Source organism: Anarhichas minor, unplaced genomic scaffold, assembly GCF_050575085.1.
Source record: "Anarhichas minor isolate MPS153535 unplaced genomic scaffold, ASM5057508v1 ptg000010l, whole genome shotgun sequence".
In the NCBI taxonomy this organism is placed as follows: Eukaryota; Metazoa; Chordata; class Actinopteri; order Perciformes; family Anarhichadidae; genus Anarhichas; species Anarhichas minor.
In genome coordinates this window covers 13,993,353-14,012,670 of record NW_027466456.1, presented here as the reverse complement: position 1 = coordinate 14,012,670, position 19,318 = coordinate 13,993,353, and the positions used below count along the sequence as shown (strand labels likewise).

The 19,318-nt window shown below is 41.5% G+C and overlaps 1 protein-coding gene across 2 annotated transcripts in view; it reads right to left on the bottom strand.

The window, feature by feature from the left end:
* pde4ba (phosphodiesterase 4B, cAMP-specific a) overlaps positions 1–10,813 on the bottom strand; it is a 70,127-nt gene extending 59,314 nt beyond the window's left edge. The window contains exon 1 of one of the 2 annotated variants that reach the window (XM_076088318.1): positions 8,883–10,813. In XM_076088318.1, the coding sequence (XP_075944433.1) occupies positions 8,883–8,947 (65 nt within the window). In that variant the 5' untranslated portion in view covers positions 8,948–10,813. Of the gene's footprint in view, positions 1–2,568; positions 3,470–8,882 lie in introns of those variants that run through there. The other variant, XM_076088316.1, reaches the window with a different exon arrangement.
* Positions 10,814–19,318: the final 8,505 nt, after the last annotated feature.

Genomic DNA, 19,318 nt, shown 5'->3' with positions numbered 1-19,318 from the left:
TTCAAAGATTAAAGAAACATTCAGCATTACTTTTGTGCATGTTGAGAAAAGTATTAGCTATACTGCAGTACAGATCACATGACACCAACTTCTCAAAATGTCTCATTAAACTTTATGTTGTTGGACTATTTCAATAAACTGTTAAAGTGTCTGGTTGTTTTCCTGCTCTAATCCATTGTGATGACGTCCCCTAAACATGCCAGCAGTTCCAGCCAGCAGCCTGACGTGTCTCCAGCTGAGCCTGAATACCCACAGTCCTCTTGGGGGGAGACCCAGCCTAGTTTTTCACACTCGGTTATTTCTTTCTCGACTCAAACATTAAAAGAGTCTGCACTCTTATTCTGCTGCTTATTTTCAAGGTTTTTTGCAGTTTTATCAAAAAAAAACAATTTTAATCCTAAATTGGGGGACTTAAACAAATTATTTATTCTTTTCACTTAACAGTTGTACTTTATTACAATCCACCTTGGAAGGGAATACGCTGTATCGTAGCTGTTTATAGATGTACTGGGTGTTCTATTACAACTGATCGTATATGGAAATAAATTGTCAGACTAAGCAGGTGAGATGAGACAGATAATGCACCAATGTGCTTGTATCTCACGTGAGTAGTAAAATAAACAGCTGGAGGTTGATTCTCATCCTCGAGCCTGTATGTCCTTCATGAGGGAAGGAGTTAGTTTTATTTCGGGCCAGTGTATAGTAGAAGTAGGTGGCATCCAGCGGTCCCTTTTAAAGACTGCAGTAATGTGAGCCGCAGAGTGCAAAACTGTGGAAACTCACCTCGCTCAGAGGCCATCCTTACTATTATAATACACCTTTAGCAGCAACAGAAGCCAGACGGCGGCTAGTGTTACCATGTTTTTGAATCTCACATTACCACAGTTTCACAAGCATGTGGGAGGACTGCAGTGGCCTTCAGGTAACTTGAAAATGCGAAAAGGCTCTCACAAGAGCCACGTTTAGTTTGTCGGTTCTTGGTTACTAAACATGGCGATGCAACATGGCGGACTCCATGAAGAGGCCCCGCTCTTTTGAAGATATGAAGGGCTCATTCTAAGCTAACTGAAACATAAGGATTCTTAGTTTCAGGTGATTATACATTAATAAAAACATAATAATAAATAGTATATTAAAATCTTGCTTATAGATCCCTCCAAATCCCCACTGGCTCTTTAAATCATGGCACAAACTTCAGTATTATTTATGCATGAAAAATAAACACATTTTTGACAACGATGAATTTTTGCTCGGCGTTCAAAGAAAATAAGTGATGGCCCTGTATGATGAGACATTCAATGCATATTTTATAAAGCAATATTGTTTAAGACACGACATCATTATAGTCTACTAAAACTGTCCTTCTTTCCCAACTCATTCCCTTCTTTGATGTCTATCCTCCAGTGATGGTTGGCTGCATGCTGCTTTAAGGACAATAACACCAAACAAGTTTTTAAAGGAGCGCGGTGGTGCAGAGTTACGACAGTTTCCTATTTATTCACCACATGGGCTTGAGTCATGCAGTACGTTTTAGTTGGCAATGCTTCGATATGTCTGGGGAAGTTATTAAAAATATGTATATATTTTTGTACTTGAAGACACTTTAAATGATATGAAACATTTAAGTCATCTGTTCCCAACCTTTTGGGCTTGTGATTCTTTATAGACAAGCACTCGTTACAACGTTGGATTTCAAATGAAGAGTGATGTTCACTTCTGAGATTGTTTCAATTGTTCAAATGTAAAACTTTCCAGTGCTTCACTAGAAAGAAAGAAAACACATTATTATTTTAGCTATGTGCTGTCTCTGGTAGGCATTCCCAGTAATTATGATGTAGGAAGAAATAGGCTCTAGTGTTCAAAACATAAACTGATGTGGTCTAACAATAAATCCTGCTAGTCAACAAAGCCATAATCTGCCCCTTCAATGCTATGATGTGTGTGGGATTTTTTTTTGAAGATATATCCTTTGGTTCCTCTGGTTGTGTCTCACAGACCAGACTCTTCACACTGTGGCTAAAAATAAAATAATGATAATAAACAAATTCATCTGAACATTTCCAGACTCTTTTGCATGGCTAACTGCTCGACTCTTGGAACGGCAATAACACAGCATGCAGCCTATTGAAAACATCGCTCTGCTGAAACTGTTGCCCTGCGAAAAAAACCATCAAGTCTACTTGGATTTTGTCACCCAAACATGTGATATAACGTGCATACAACCACATCCTATCTGAGGATTACTATAATGATGAGGAACACATGAGAGGATTGCTTGATGTATGGGAAATAGGAAGTAAGACAACACATATGCTGAAAGGGAAGGAGTTCAGGGACTCTACAAAACTACAAGACTTAAACAACTTAGTGAAGAGGTTTTTTTTTTTTTAAATAAGACAACTTTACATGAAAGAAACAATTCAGCTATTGGAGGTGAGTAAGAAGCTGAAAATGACAACCTCAAAACCGAAACAAGATAAAACACTGAAAGGACAGATTCAAGTGTGAGAGAGAATACAGTATGTGTGTGTGTGTGTGTGGTTGAGTGGGTCATCTGTGAGTCCTGACCTGTGAGCATGGTTGGCGGCGTGGAGTTTCCTGATGACTTCCTCACTGAAGTCAAAATGAACCCTTGCTCTGGCACAGGGTGAACGCCGGTACATCTCCCTGACACACACGCGCACTCATGCACACACTACGCGGCGCATACCATCACATACGCAACCACAAACACAGCAACTAAATCGACTAACACACCCAGAGTGTTGGCAACACATTTTCACACACAGACCCAGAATTCAGTATTAACGTCACACACTACCATACACACGTGTCAAGTCAGTAGCATTACTGATAACTGCATGCATACACACCTCTCATACACAAAACTCACAGACTTTATCACACAACTTCAAATGAAAACCATCAAATTAATCTATCGGTTACTGCAAAACAAGCATCATCACACACGTTCAGCTCTACATAAATAGCAATCCACCACACAGTACATGACAGTTACATATAAAGCCTCTGTTTAAAAAGTTACTCAGCAGGTTATTCATCAGTCTTGCCCTCCTCGGCACAAATGAAAGCAACAAACAGGCATCCAAACACCTTCTCCACACATTTGATCTCAAGTCACACACAGCAGCAACATAAGCAGTGGTCCATACGTCACATCACGGAGCTGTTTAAGCCCTTGTTCACACTCTCCACTCTCTCTGCGCTCTCTTTGCGGACTCTTCTCTTTGTCACAGGCTACACTTCCTCCCCGTGGTGTGTGCGTGTGTGTGTGTGTGTGTGTGTGTGTGTGTGATTGTGTGTGTATGGAGATCTGTTCCCTTCAGCACGGCCCAGCAGAGCAAGGAGGAACACCCAAGTCCTGGACTGGAGTGGCTGGAGTGGAGTCATAATTCATCCATCACTCACAGCCTTGATAGCTATAATTAGCACGGTGTATGGAAAATGTTCAGAAGCACACCAGCTACACACACACACACACACACACACACACACACACACACACACACACACACACACACACGTTACTCAAAATATAAACCAACTAAACTGTATATGTACCCCTGCTGTATTGTATACACTATGATGATTCAAGAGAGTATATTTTTCATGAAATGGCTCAACAAGATGAATCAGGATTTACATTGATATCATAGAATTACATAGTAATCGTTTTCCCCAGTAATTCATGATTTATGATGCAGACAATGAAGGTCCGATGACTGATTTTGTTAAAACTGTTTTTTGACTTTTTTATTTTGCAATTATCAAATGTATACACAGCTTATATAAATAAGCTGTGTATACATTATACATATATAAATGTCAGAGTTGTATGCAAGACACAATAATAAAAACGACAACACTTAACTGTAAGTTGCCTTATTTAGCCCACAGTTATTTACACAGTAGTCATGAAAACCAGACTGACTGACAACTGCTGGAGCTCTTAGTTTGCATCCTTGTCATTTACTTGGAAATGATTCAGAAAGATGACATATAACCCATGCACTTAACCAAACATTTAATGGGAGGAGTCGAGTCACAGAGGCCAAAACCGAATAACTATTACGTTCCCACACTGCAGCTCGTCCCACTGCTCCACAATACACACAGAGATTAGAAATGGTAGAGGCGGAAGATGTGGTAGCCACAGGGCTATTTGTATCCTACACAACAATGGCAATGGCATTCCTCCTTAATGTGCTCCAGAGGAAGAAGAAGAAGATATAGAAAGAGCTCCTCTGCAGACATCACCTGGTACACCAGTGGGAGCTGGTACAGATTGTTATAACACTGACTTGCAATTGATCATGGCTGTGAATGTATGTTCTTGGGTGCTGCTGAGAATCATGTTGTTCTGTTTCTGTTTTGTTTTTTGCAAACAGCAAATGTGTATCATTGTAGCAAAATATACAGCCATGGATAATTTGTCGTTTAAAGATAAACATCCAATATAAACCTAAAATGTTATTTGGAGACACAACTCTAGATCTAATTCTGTGGTGTTACAATTGGTGCCGCTGTAATTCATTGATTTATTCCAACACACAGTGGCATTATAATAAACAACACATTGGTGACATGACAGATACTACCACATGTATCACCTGTTCTGATTATAGGGCTTAAGGAAGTATGTTATTGTCAAATCTGTTGATGAAACCAAAACACATGCCACCCAGTGAAACTATTCACTCTTGGGCAGGGCACCTTTACTTCCTGTAGTCTAACAGCATTAAAGAGATCATTCTGTATTCTGGCCTGTTCAGTCCTCTTATGCTCCAAAACAACTACCGCTGTTGATGGATAAAACCATAGACTGTATAAACTCCTTCTAAGTCAAATGAGGCAGGACCCATCTATGAACATCAGAGGGCATCATTTCACTCCACAGAAAAAGAAAACTAGTTTTTCAGGCCTGCTTCCACAAGATGGCAGTGTGTAACTGCATCATATAACCTCCAGTTAAAGCACGATACTCACATTTACAGGATGTGGGTGCTGTAGAGCAAGCCGAGGAGCAACTTGAGGTTCAGTGTCACGCTCAAGGACCCTTCGACATACGGACAGGAGGAGCCGGGGATCAAGTGACCCGCTATATCTCCTGAGCCACAGCCGCCCCAAATATGTAAACATAGTTCCTTTAAATGTTGTTTCACATTGGATGAAAAGATGATAGTTGTAAGGCAGCCACAAAGTTAATGTGACAACATCCTATTAGTGAATCAGGGTGATAGCTAGGTGTGCTCTGGATACTCAACAAGATGCTAAGGAATCAATATGTGTAAACCCTTAACTAAGTCTTCACTTCGACTAATTTCGATGCAATTACCTCCTTTTATGTAACTGGAACCCTGTTTTTGATTCATGTCGGCATCATTTATCTTATTGTAACACATTATTTTTGGGAGATCATGGATGCCTGGAACTTGTAAATGTGCAACACCACTGCAGCTTTAACAGGGTGAAGAGATAACCATAATTAAACATCGATCAGACATCCATTTGACGGCTTAAGAGCAGCCTGTCACATTGTCGCTGGCAGAAGGCTGCTCTGGCTCGTCCTTGTGATTTAAATCGATATCACACTGCAGATGAGACGACCGAAAAAAAGACAAACTTTAGCACAATGTCTTTTGTCTCGGTCTACCAGAAAGAAAGACTGCAAATGGAATCTCAGATATATTTGACAGAACCTGACAGGCACAACATCACCTTTGACATGAAAGCTGTCTCTGTCATACAAACACACACACACAATCACATTAAATCAAGATCAAACAGCAGGCATGATCCCTGAAAGCTATTTAAATATATCTTCTAAAAATTGAATAAGGGAGTAAGAGGGTCAGGACTGACAGAAAGACAAGTTCACAAGACAGAGTCTGACAATGTGAAAGATAAGACGTGGTTTTAAGGACTGGGGAACAAAAGGATTCATATAAGAATCTAAATTTCCATCCTCTCTGATTCTGAATCAGATTTAGAAAGAAGTACGCCACTTTAAAAAAAAGACAAGAAAGAACTGTGAATTGCAAGTGCAGTGCAGTAAAGCTTCTAGCTATGATGACACGTAGAAATATGATTCTAACCAGCCTGATCTTCAGTGCGACTATACATATTGTCTTGTGATCTGTTGCATCTGTATCACTGCAGATACTGACCTCATGATGCAACAGGAGTATCGGACAGAGGTCACGATCCCCAATAAATACTGCTTCTTCATCAATGTTGATATTAAATGTACTGTTTCCACTATCACTTAGATTCATTTAGTCATTGTGGGCTGCAAGCTAAATATTAAGAATCGGAACAGGGAGAGAAAAAGTCAGTTCGGCACATCTTCACAACTCATGTTTGACCTCAGTGACTCTCAGAAAACATGCAGCACCACGGTACAGAACTGGTTAACTTGGTACATCTATATATTCTGATGCCGAATCGTTCTACTGTCCCTAAACAGTCACATACTTGCAGGTTAATGGAGCACAAATATACATTTTTTCCTTTTCGATTTTGCAGGGACAATAAAACAGCAATTGACACAACAGATTAGCACGGCTTTCTTCCTGCTTCCGGTCAAGTGTGGCAGGGCATCCCTCAATTAAAACATGTATTTATGTAACCTTCCACTTAGCGAGGAGAGTCCTCCACAGATGCGAGTGTGATTTCATGTGGAGTGACACTTTGTAGTGGAGCAGAGGAGGACCCTGTTTCGGAAGACTCTTCGGTCTTCATGTCACTTTCATAGTGTTGGTGACGGTGATAAATCATCCCAGTGATAAAATGACCCTGATATCTAGTGCAGGTGCATTTTTGTTATTGCAAAGGTTAGCCCCCCAACTGCTCCTTAGATTACACCGCGCGGTCTGATTTTGTCGATTTATGTTCACTTTAACATCATCCAGGTGAGGTGATTATTGAGTTGCCACGGAAACGGTGAGCACAAGAAACACACAAAGGTCTCTGAGGTCTGACTATAGCACGAGGATCACAGCCGACACTTCAGTCATCCAATCTTTGCACTTGACATATTACTCGTAGCTTCCAGTGGCCTCCATTCAAACTGACAGAAGAGACAAGAAAGGGAAGAGATGAGGTCAAAAAGGAGATAATAAGCCCTTATCTACCAGCTGCCATATTCGATTTTCAGATTTCAGAGGGAGAATTTGAGATCAACGGGTGTCTGTCCTGCTGGTCTCACCGCAACCTAGCTGTCCCGATCTCCCCACCCTCTCGCTCTGTATAAATCTAATTCCCCTCTCTGAGAAAGAGGGCACTGCAGTCAGCCGCTCTGTGATTAACCTAATCCCCTGATCGCGAGCAGAGCTCTTCTCAGTGCCAACACCACACCATGTTTGGTGTCAGCAGCACTCACACTGTGATGACCAGGGGCACACTCTCAAAAAATTGTGTGGTTTTAAAGCAGTGGAGAACAGAAAATCACTACTAAATATACCATCAAAAGCCATAAAAGCGCACAAAGAGAGCAACAGTAGAACATATAGCTTGACTAAAAGAACAACACCGATGCTTGTGATAATGCCATTTGAATTGAAATTGAATTAAAGTCTGAGATGAAGGAGTTTCAGGTGAACCTGCATGATTTCGTCTGGTTTTGCGTGGAATCCGACCCAGTGGCACCAATGACAGGCATTAAGAATAACTACTGTGCCAATCTTCTCGCTGATGGTCTCGTCTACTTATGTAGGTCACATAGAGGCAGCAGGATTCAATTTGAGACTGTTTCATAACCAGTCAAAGTAACAGTCATGTAAAGCAAAAATACCACAATGTGAAAAATATCTATTACAAGTTAAAGATACAGATTTTTACAAAATGCTTAATGTAATAAATTGCCTTTGCTCTCGAGTATTTAGTAAAGTAACATAATTACACTTACAGTGAGTAATATGTAATGACTATAGTAACTTGCCAAACACTGGTGGTGAAATAGTTTTTTTTATCTGGATATGGATATGTTTTTATATCATATGTACGTAAGTTAGCTGACATTGGTGGAAATGTCTGTGTAGCTGGTAATAAAAGAGACAGAGAGAAAGGAAAAAGAGAAAAATAGCTTCCTCACATAGCAAATATGTTCACATGCAAAAGTACACACACACACACACACACACACAAAAGTATGGCTGAATAGTTCAGATGAACAAATTACAGTTATTTATCACCAATTACAACAGCTATTATCTATAAGTAAACATGATGATCGGCAGGATTTAAGTTTCTATCAACAAAATGAGGAAATGTTAATTAATATATTTGGCATGTCGCAAAAATGTTGATGCTGATCATTTCGATAAAATGTTCATTGACATAGCACTTGGTTACAGTTAAGGAAAGATCATCTAGGTGTAGGTTTAGTAATTAGTAACATTTAACCAAAACTTTTCTAAAACTTATCCAAATTGTTTTTGTTGCCTCAACCACAGACTTCAGGAACCCCGGTCTCTTGTGTCAACGTGCTGTGCTTTGTGTGGCGACCACCTGACCACCTCCCTGCGACAGACCTGATCTATATGAAAGTGTCCGAAAATAACGTCTGTTAGGACTTGACGCTATATAAATAAATACAATTTAATTTGATTGAACTGACTCCAGTGCAGTTCATAAGTACATCCCTTCATTCAAAGAAAACGTTGCTTCTGACATAATCCAGGCAAAGGATTACGTTTGTCACCACAACTCGACAGGCAAAACAATTTAGTGACATATAAACTTTATTTCTCAGAGACTCAAATTGCCTTAACATTCAACTAACACATTCACACTCACCCACACTGTGAGGGCAACGGCAACAAAGCTGCGTGCCCACTTTTTTACTTCACATTTTCACATACCAAACCCAGGAGTGACGACGGTAGCAAAAGGGGCTGATGGGAAAATCCAGACTGGATGTCATCATCTTGGTTACTCTTGTGATCAAAAATAAAATTTGTTTTTTGTTTGTTTATTGTTCTCTGCAAGTCTCAACTCAATAACTTACTTGATTTGATTCACAGATTATGAAAGTGTAAGACGGTATTATTGAACCAATCTTCTCAAGAAGTAGCCGTCACACAGACGCTGCATCCTGGAGTCCTGCTCTGGATCGTCTCAGGACAGTTTCAGGAATTCATCGGGATAACATCAGCACTGGGCACTTGAAAACTTGCTCTTGGCTTGCAAAAAAAAAAACAACTCCATGTTTATTCCAGTCGCCTCCCAGGTACTGCAGGTCAGCAGTTTCAGCAAATTGGATGAGACAGAAAGTGAGTTCCAGTCAATTCAAAAAATCCTCATTCAGCCAAAACCTTTCTAAATTAAAAAGGCCAGCATTTAAAAACCAAGTCCAGACAAAATACTTCAATCAGACAAAAACGGACAGAAAAATGATGATGTTCTTCCTTCATAAAAAGACGTATAATCCTCCGACCCAGTGTTGATCACAGCATCTGTTCCATGTCAGTTTTCCTCCGAGCGTCCAGAGCGACGCTTCACGTCTCCGCCTGTCCCTGTCCTGCTGAAATTGATGCTGTTCCACTTTCTAGTCTCTGCCTCAGTTCAGGTCTGCTGGCCCACGTACAGGTCACATTTCATGGATGTGATCTTTGGTCCCCCAGCCCCGAGAAACCAAGGAATATCTTTGCATGGGCCAAAACAACAATCTGGCTTTCTTGGACACGTCTGTCACATTCAATTATTCCAGTTGAACTTTTTTTGATTTAATATAATAAAGAAAGAATTTTTGAATTCCTCAGAACCTCCGCCTGTACTGTGCGTCCTACTTCATCCTTGACGCCAACCACAAGTCAAAGCAAGATTAACAACAACAATTTTAATCTAATCTGGAACAACAAAGATGGAAGAGTTGATAAAATAGTTAAGCCTTAATGTTGTGACAAGCTGCTGTAAGACATTTCTTATATTTTTCTGTGAAAGAGCAAGCATGCATCATCAATTTTGAATAGTGGCAACTGTATAAGCCTTCCTTCACCTACTGTACACAACACTTTATCAGCTCCAGAGCAATTCAATTAAACATAAGTTGCTTTCTTTTCATTAAAATAACAGCCCAGCAGTAACGCAATCACCCTCTTTGGCAACAACATGCAAAAAGAATCGTATTCTTGTTGGTTTCCCTTCTTGTGTTACCCGAGTACTTCCTTCATAGCACTCTCTGTGTCACAACAGACATTTCTGTCTCACTGTACGTGCCGATTGTACCTGCATAGGGTCTGATTACAGAGAGTGGCGGCACACGGTACAAGCTGATAAGGACTGCAGCAACAACTCCAGCTCGCATCGAGACACACAATCCACCGCTTTTGAAAGCAACACGCATCGAGAGCTGCACGTTTCAAAAAGCCAACACTGCTGGATGATGTGACAGCTTGACACTTGAGACTGAATGTAGCATTCAGCAAACTGCAGATGAATACAAAATCTGTTTTTACACTGGTGCCCACTTTACTAGTCCATTCAAAGTGCCTCTATAAAACAGCATGTGAAACTGCCTTGCAACAAGTGGGTTCGAAGGCACTTGACTCGTGGCTCTGTGTGGTCGGCCATTGTTTGCTTTGAAAGCTGGTACTTTTCCCTGCATGTTTGGTGAGCTCAGGAAATGATTCTTTGAAAGAATGTATATAGAGTTAGCAGGAAAAGCTTTTTGTTTGATGAACTGACTGACGGATCAAGTACGATTTATATTAGGCAATATTTTTGATAATCAGTAATACAAAGGTGTTTTTTTCTGATTGATCTCTTCCTCTGCATCAGATATCAGTAATCATTTAATGTCCAACTGTGTCCAAGTGTTTTGATTCTTAAACCCTCACCGTCTAAATAAATGAGAATGGCATTCAGTCCATTATTTGAATTGAAGTACATCTTGCTAACAACCTATGGCTAAAGTAAGCATCACAAAGCTCCAACAAACTTAACAAATTGGACTGGGAGTAACATGAAAGCTGAGAAAAGCCTGATGTCCAGGGTATCCTGGTAGTTCACCTGGTAAAGCGTAAACCCTACCACAGCAGCCCAGGTTCACAGCCTTGTGCTGCATCTCGTCCCTCCTCCTTTCTTGTCAACTGTCAGCTATAAGACAAGAAAAGCCCAAAAAATAATAAATTGCTGGTGCTGCCAAACCAACTGAGAATCAACATGCAACACTGCAGCGCCGTGTAGCTTTTAGTCTCTTTAGCTTATTGCTTTGCTTTTCCAGCCGACTCATCAACAAACAGCAGAAGGCTCAAGCAAACACATGACAGATGAAGAAATTGAAGTGTGTTTCAGCTTAAACTGTACACACATGAGGCCTCTCAGCCTTGGACTTTAACTATTAGGACAAATATCTATCCTTCTCATGCAGTTACATTACTAACAAACTGAAATGAAACCAGCCAATAGACCCCTAACATTTAAAAACCAAATACTGTATTTCTCTGCCCCTGTCTTTAGTTCAGCTAACTCCTATACACACACACACACACACACACACACACACACACACACACACACACACACACACACACACACACACACACACACACACACTCACACACACAGTCTCAAAGCCAGGCGATAACTCATCCCGAAACAAAGACAGGCAATGACAGAAAATATTACTCATCCTGAATATTCTACAACCATACAGTATTCAGACAAAAACACACCGACTTAAAATACCCCTTAGCTGGGGAATTCTTCAAACACATGAACATGAGAGAGAGATGGAAGAAACAGAGACAAAAGCACTGAGGTGAGAGACATTTCCATGGCAACCACATTCGTAAGCCTGACTCCACCAATGAGCTGTGACCTCATAGTAAGCCCAGGGATTCACAATACACCCGAGGCCATGATCGTGTTCTAGTAATAGCAAGAGTTTCCAGTAATAGTTTCCTGTTACTTTTTGCATTTGATTTCATTTTAACGTATTTCCCCGTATGTGCAGGTATATTTTGTTTCAAACATAATTAAGCTATTCTGTTTTACTCTCAAAAAGGAAGTAATATGACGATCAGTATGTGCCTCTGAATTTAAATGAAGCCATGTTTGAGAGTGTGTGTTGGCTGGCCATGTGAAAGGATTTAGTCATGTAGAAGACAAACCAGGCAGACTGTTGTGATAAGGGATTAGACGGCAGAGAGCTGTGGAAATGATCATTGATATGAATGACTCATTGGCTGGATGGTGAGCAAAGCAGGTGAGAAAAGAGCAGAGGATAACTCCCTAAATATGACAGGCCTCTCATTCCTTTTGTCTTTGTTAAGCCTGACACTGTCCAAGCTGGTGTCAACACTTGTATGCTGTTGCATACTCATGCTTTTTATTTATTCTGTATCAAATAGCACTGGTGCAATATAGACATCAATTCCCATCACAGAGACGGATTCAAGAAATTCTCTATTCACCAGCACATAATGTAATGGAGGTCAGGACTTTGGGTCACTATGAAGTGGCAGTATTCATTTCAATGAATGAACATCTTTTTATCTCTCCATTATATTAAATCCGTCATTTAGGCCATCTCTATAAAAAAAAGTGTATTAGACTTGTGAAGGAAATTGAATGGAGGTCCTTTTTAATATTTGAGCAAACGTAACTGCAGAGTAAATAAAGTGAGTGCATTTAAATACCAGCAGTAGGTATTAATGAGTAAATTACCATTTAAGGTACTATTGATGAAACGATAATCCCTTCGTATTACTGCTGTCAGGTCAAATAGAAAGATGCTGCTCAGCTCGCTGCCACCACCGCCACCGCTGCGGTGAGTGCCAATGCACGTCACAGCCGTCATCGTCCTCTGGGCTCCATTTCTTCATGGTTCCCCCCAGCGGTCCGCATTGAGCTCACTCTGCTCTCGCTTTCGTTGTCTTTAATTTATGCTTTGCAGGGAGCGAAACAAAATATTTAGCCTCAACACCAAAACTAAATCTATACTCTCCTTCCTCCCCAATTAAAATAGTCTTCATCTATATGTGAGATGGCTGAGTGCAATGCATTGAATGTTCAAAACACTAAAAGAACAGATGAGTGAATCCAGCTAAAAGCTACTACAGTGCCGTGTGTTGGTTTTCCTTTTTTTGCATCCATATGACCAGAGGAAGACATGATGAAGATAAAGAAACTGTTTAGTTGGAGAAGGTTTAGTTTTTACTACCTGTGAATAGGAATAAGTCTAAATATGTAATAATTAGACGACTATCTGCATTGTCTCTTGTAGCTCTAAACTGGAATCACAATGCGGCTCTGATGCATTATGTCCTTGACACATAAAACACACACTCATGTCCAACACAAAGGCCACCACTGACATCACCACAACTTCAATGTAATTATCACCAGCGCTCCGTATGGGTCGCTGTCTTACCTTACATGAGCATCATGTACGCGACAGCGTCACGCACGTGGTTACCCGCAAGCATCGCTGCATGGTTGCCATGGCCGACGGTCACAATAGCTTCCTGTATCTCTGTCTCTTCTCTTTTTCTTCAAGTCATTTTTTTTTCTTCCCCCTTTTTCTCTTCTGTTGAAACGCCTCAACGATTCTCTTTCTTTTTCCAGCCGTCTGGTCAATAGTGTTTATCCCCACTTATAAACTGTTTTAAATCCTCCATTTTTTTATAAGTTATGCCATGCTACGGTCTCTTTTTTATCATCTATAGTGTCAATGTGTGCATCTGTTTCTGTGTTCTGCCCCTTACCTGCGTCTATCCTTGTGTCTCAGAGATGAGCAGCGTATCATGCGATGGCTTCCAACCAGGGCGTTTGGCCTATTTTCGTCTTGTCTGAGTTTGTCTCCCACAAATAACAACAGCTAAATGGGCCACTTGGGATATTGCTTCCTTCTCTTGAGTTCTTTCTTTGAGGTGATTTTTATTCTGTCTGAATTGAATCAGCACTTAGTATAACAATGATCTGAAACATCATGGCTTGTATACTTCCAATATAATTTTGGACCAGAGCCAAAGCTCTCTATCCTTATCCATCTACCATCTTATCCTGTGTAAGGTCGCAGGGGGAATGCATTGGGCAAGAGGTAGGTCGCTTTCTTTTAAAGGGCTTGTACACAAACAACACATTCACACCTGCAGGTAATTTAGAGATCTGACAATCAGTTGGAGCCTCCTTTCCAGCACCGTGGTACACACTTTCCCTAGAGGCTGAGCCGTGTGATACCCTGATAATTTGAGCACACCCTCCAGTCTTCTTTTAAAAGTCAGGAACCACTGGGATTGTAGGTCTTTATTTTATTAGCAAAGCCGGAATAATGACATCACAGACTTCAGCCTAGGTCTACTGTAGCAGTCTGTATATAATCATCCAGCTATGGTGCCTTGTTGCTACTGCAGAGCTTGGACCACCTCGGGATCTGGCATTAGAGAAATGGGCAAACCTCAGTTGTAGCAGCATGTGACAGTCCGCTTCACAAACTCCTCCTTCATCTGCCTGACAATTGCTCTATTCAATGTCATCAGTTTCCCAATATCTGCTGAGAAGAGCTTGGGCATCAACTTCCCTCCCTCTTTCCCAAGTCCTTCTGCGTGGCCTCTCCAAACACACTTTCACACCCTTTTCACAAGTTTTTGTTTCCACAAGAACAGAAGCTGCAGTCATTCAGGGCTCCTGAAATCTTTCTTCTCATTGAGGAAACCACTGGACTCCTTCAGCCTGACATCCTTCTGAGGTTTCTCAGGTTTCCACAACAACAAGCACCAACCAGCTACAACTCCAAGCATTCACATCCCCAATTGAATAGAATTTCATGTTCCAAACCTCCGGCTGGACACAGAAAACGATCGTTGAAGCTTTAAAGGCAGATGTTCTGAGTTTGTCTTTAACGTCTTTCTGAAGGATCATCTTCCACCACGTGACAACCTACCTAATGTTTCAACACTGTGTTCCTTGCACAAAAGCCAATACCACTCGTCGTACGAAGAATGTTTCACAGTGCCGAGGAAGATGTTGCTGTTTGAACAATAATATTAATGCAAACAAGATATGAGCACACATTAACCTACAAGAGTCTAGGCCAAAGAATCACATTAGAAGCTGTGGGCTTTTGCTCGCCTGGAGGTTTCACATTATCCTGAGTCATGGACCAGTGACATCACTGGTGACACCAATGTAAAGGGATCTATGTGTGTTTGCGTGCAATTCCTGTGTGCCGGGGGGGGGGGGGCTCCTCTTTCAATGCAACCATTGTGTAGCCCTGTCCCACAGAGCCTTAAGGGTATGACGGTAGAATAACATTCACACCCCCTGCAGGTGCACACACACACACAAACCGCACGGTCTGCAACCTGAGTCTAGGAATCAGATTCCAGCCTCTGTTCTATACACACACACAAACACACTAGTCTCTCTGCCAAACACACAGGGGCCTCCATCTCACATTAGGCCTGAGAAGCATTGACAGAGAGCCATATAATTCATATGACACCAGCACCACATGGGAGCAGACTAGAAGGAAACCTACGTCATACTGGTTTACAAGACAGGCCAGTCTGTTGGCAGCTTCGGCACACAGGAGAACAGACCTCTTTCTCTTCTTCCACCCCTCCTCTGCTCTGCTTGTCCTCCACCTCTCCATGCCTCATACTGTTTCTGCACTCTCATCCGCTCTTCTCTCTCTGTCACTCTATCATCTACCCTGTCCTCTCACCTTACCATCCAGGATTTCTCCTGCTGTATTATTTAATAGGAAAGAGTGCTTGATGTTTGCGCAACTTTTAAGTGACGCTACACCACAGGAAGAGAGAGCAAACGTGCCACTTAAGACCAAAAGTTGAGAGCAATAGAAGAAGAAGCCTTCAACATGTGATCAAGAGAATCATTTTACCGTGCCATCCTGTCTTACTGAAAATCACTTGCATGAATCATTGGCTCTAATCATGGTTTGCTCACAGTGCGACACGTCACAGGTGTCCCAACCATATGGCAAGTCGGCATTCACACCTAGTCATCCTCAAGAGGAGAGAGGATGAGCCCAATGAGACCAATGGTGGAGCAACTCTATGTAGGCGAGGATTGTATCACTTCTTTGCTGCCGCCTATAAGTCTGTATACTTTGCAAAAGCATCCCGACAGCCTTCTGACAAAACCCAGCCTCAAAGACTTACAAAGCCCTACACAGCAAGGAATCAGTGGTCTGAAGGGGTGAGAGAAGAGATGGGAAAAGAAAGGGGATGGGAGGGAGACAGAAAGCAATGAAAAGGAGAGACGAAAGAGAATGAATGTGATAGTAAGCAGATGTAAAAAAAAGGAAGCAAAAGAGCTTCCAATAAGCAAAAGGATCAAAAGGATTTGAAAAAAAGAACCATGCACTGTCTTCCGTAAAGCTCGTCCAGCTGAGTCACTCACTGCAGAGCAACAACAGAGCTGAGCCACCTCTGGTCTGCCCTGCATTCATTTCACAGCGCAGGCTCTGATCAATTATCAAACAAGCACAGTCACAGTCACTATAGCAGCTGTGAGGCTCGCACCAACACCGCTGCCTAACAAGCCAAAATTCATACAGTAGCAGGCACATGCTCATGCGTCACACTGCATCAGCATGTCGCAGAGCTGACTGGGGCACATTCCTAAGCTTGTACACAAACTTTGAAAGGATTTATTTTGACAAAGTTTATTTTTAGAGCATCAACGTTCAATAATAAAACATTAATAGTAAGCATAACCTTCTTCTCTGGAAAGCTACATCAAAAGGCTTTCAGTGGTATGCAACATAGAAATTCCCAGTGGTGCTGGTGGTGGTGATTATATTTTATAGCATATGGACTGCAGTAGCAGATTAAAAGATTCCTATCACTCGTAATCTACTCGTAGCACACAGCATTCACACGCTAACAGATACAAAGCTATGAGGCATAACAGACACAAATAATTTGTGACTTTCACTCATCATTTAATGATGCCATGGGCTCTAATGAATTAATTGACATGTGCAGCCGCTCAGTGACTGTACGGTACCGACAACAGCACTTGACATAACAGCTGCATAACGAGGCTGAATGTATGCACTCGCTGTCCTTTAATCCATAGTGCAGTGGGGTAGACGGTGTAATGTAATTCTCAGACCAGTGTTGTGCCATGATGCAGCAGACTCCATCACACAAAAAGCAATTTAAATGGCTGTGACTGTGCAAGTGCTCTTTTCTCTGTAGTCTCCGAGCTTTAATGAGCCACGGAGATAACCTAGTGCTAGATTAACAACCCAAACCGCCAAACTCCTGCCAAGGGACTCGCAGTGTGTAAGACAATAAACACTCCACATTAATACCCACATAACTACACTGATACTACCTACTATGCCTAAACACTACAAATCAAGCCCTCTTCACGCTTAGTTTGTTCCACTTGAGCAAAGGGAAGAGGCACAGGCAGTAAAGAGAATTGCATGAGTGCTTTTAATGCAGATCAGCAGGGACCAAAAACATGCATTGTCACTCTAGGACAGCTTTCACATCTTAAGAATTCTTGTTTTGTGTTTAAATTGCTTTCAGTGTCTCGCCGTATAGGATACATTTGGAGTAAGTGACAAAAGTGGATGTATTAAAAAAAGATGTGACTAATGTACCAAGGTTGGGAAGCTGAAAACAATTTATCCAAGTGGCAGGGGCACTCTGTCACCCTCTCACCGTCACCTGTGTCCACGACGTCAGGGGTAAAGGGAAAAGGGACGTTGGGTCGAAAAGGGACTTCATCTGCTGCAGGGGTGTTTGATTTGATTTATCTAAATGTGGACCTCTAAAAGGCTAGCTTTCACAAGCCCAAAAAGTAAAGGTCCACCAGCACTCAATTGGATTTAACAGCAATAAATTTAATAACAGCCATAACATTAGGAAGGTGGCTTGTTGGGGGAAAACTGGAGTAAATCAGAGCTATTAGGCTGTTAGAGAACATCACCTGGGCCAAACTAAATGTCAATTCTGTGTTGTGAGTTCTATTTAATGTAATAAAACTGCAAACCTTCGTACTGTACGTGTGCATATAAGATCATTTTGGCCTTTTGCAACTTGGGTCTCATTTTCTCAGCCATCATTCCTGACAGTAATAATGGTTTCAGTGCAATAAGACAAGCAGAGGCATTTGTGGAAAAGTCCTTATCGCTGTCTGTACAATTGCCTTCTCTGTTGTCACTTTCAGACATCAGGTGGCTGCCGTCTGACCTCTTGTTTCTTTCCCCTTCTGGCTTCGTTCTAGCGATGTTGCTGTGTTACAAGGTCTTAGCAATTACTTTGATGTGTAAAATGTTAGCAGAACCAATAGAAATGATGAACTACAAAAATAAGACCCAAGATGTAGTAATTGTCCTAATAAATATATTAGTGTATGATCATCATTTTTAAAAAAAACATCTGATCTTGTGAGAACAATACTAGGACATTTAATGGCAGGTAGGATTCATTTAAGCCTATTTATAAACAGCATATCATTCCCAACCATGTCTTCATGTGACGTCATATCAAGAACACATCGCATGAGTCACTGCTACTGCATGTGGTTGTCAGGCTTCTTTTTGCACGTGAAAATCAGACAAGACAGAATCTCGGTCTAGAAATGTTCCACACTGGTGTTGGAGTAAGAAGTTTGGACACCGGCAAAGGCACTCTGACTGTCTGCCATCTCAACTGTTTACCAGATCCAAGTACATGTCACTATTTCAAGCAGGATGATTTCAGCACTAACCTAGACTGAAAAACCAGAGCTAGAGGACAAACAAATGCACTACTGTCTGCTTGCTGCTGCCCCAAATCCAGCACCCAGTCTGGTTGAGTGGTTTGTGATGACAGATGGAGTCAGAGAGAGAGAGAGAGAGAGAGAGAGAGCGAGAGAGAGAGAGAGAGAGAGGCTCATAACCCCTCTGGGACATATTTAGGTGATCAAAATGACAACAGTAAACAAGTCTGTAATTAAAAGCTCATCTCTTTTTGTCTCCCTGGTGGCAGGAAGTGGATTGCTTTCTCCACAAGTCAGGATGATTTACTCCAAGAGCTACAAAGCCACTAACATTTTCAGCTATTCATAGCAGATGAGAGGAAGTCTACATCAACCGCTGTTCTAAATTTGTCTGCTGCGCCTCAGATCAATTCCTGCGAGATTCTCAGCTGCTGATTAGCGATTGTCTTCTGTTGCCATGATTTGGGCGACAGTGTCACAAGTTGAGTTTGAACTTCATGAGGAAGTGAGTTTGATTGGAAACCCTTCAACTGTGGCAAAATGACAACGGGGATAATTTCATTATTGCTGTGGTTGGCATCATCCCCGTCATCACCCTCACCACCATGAC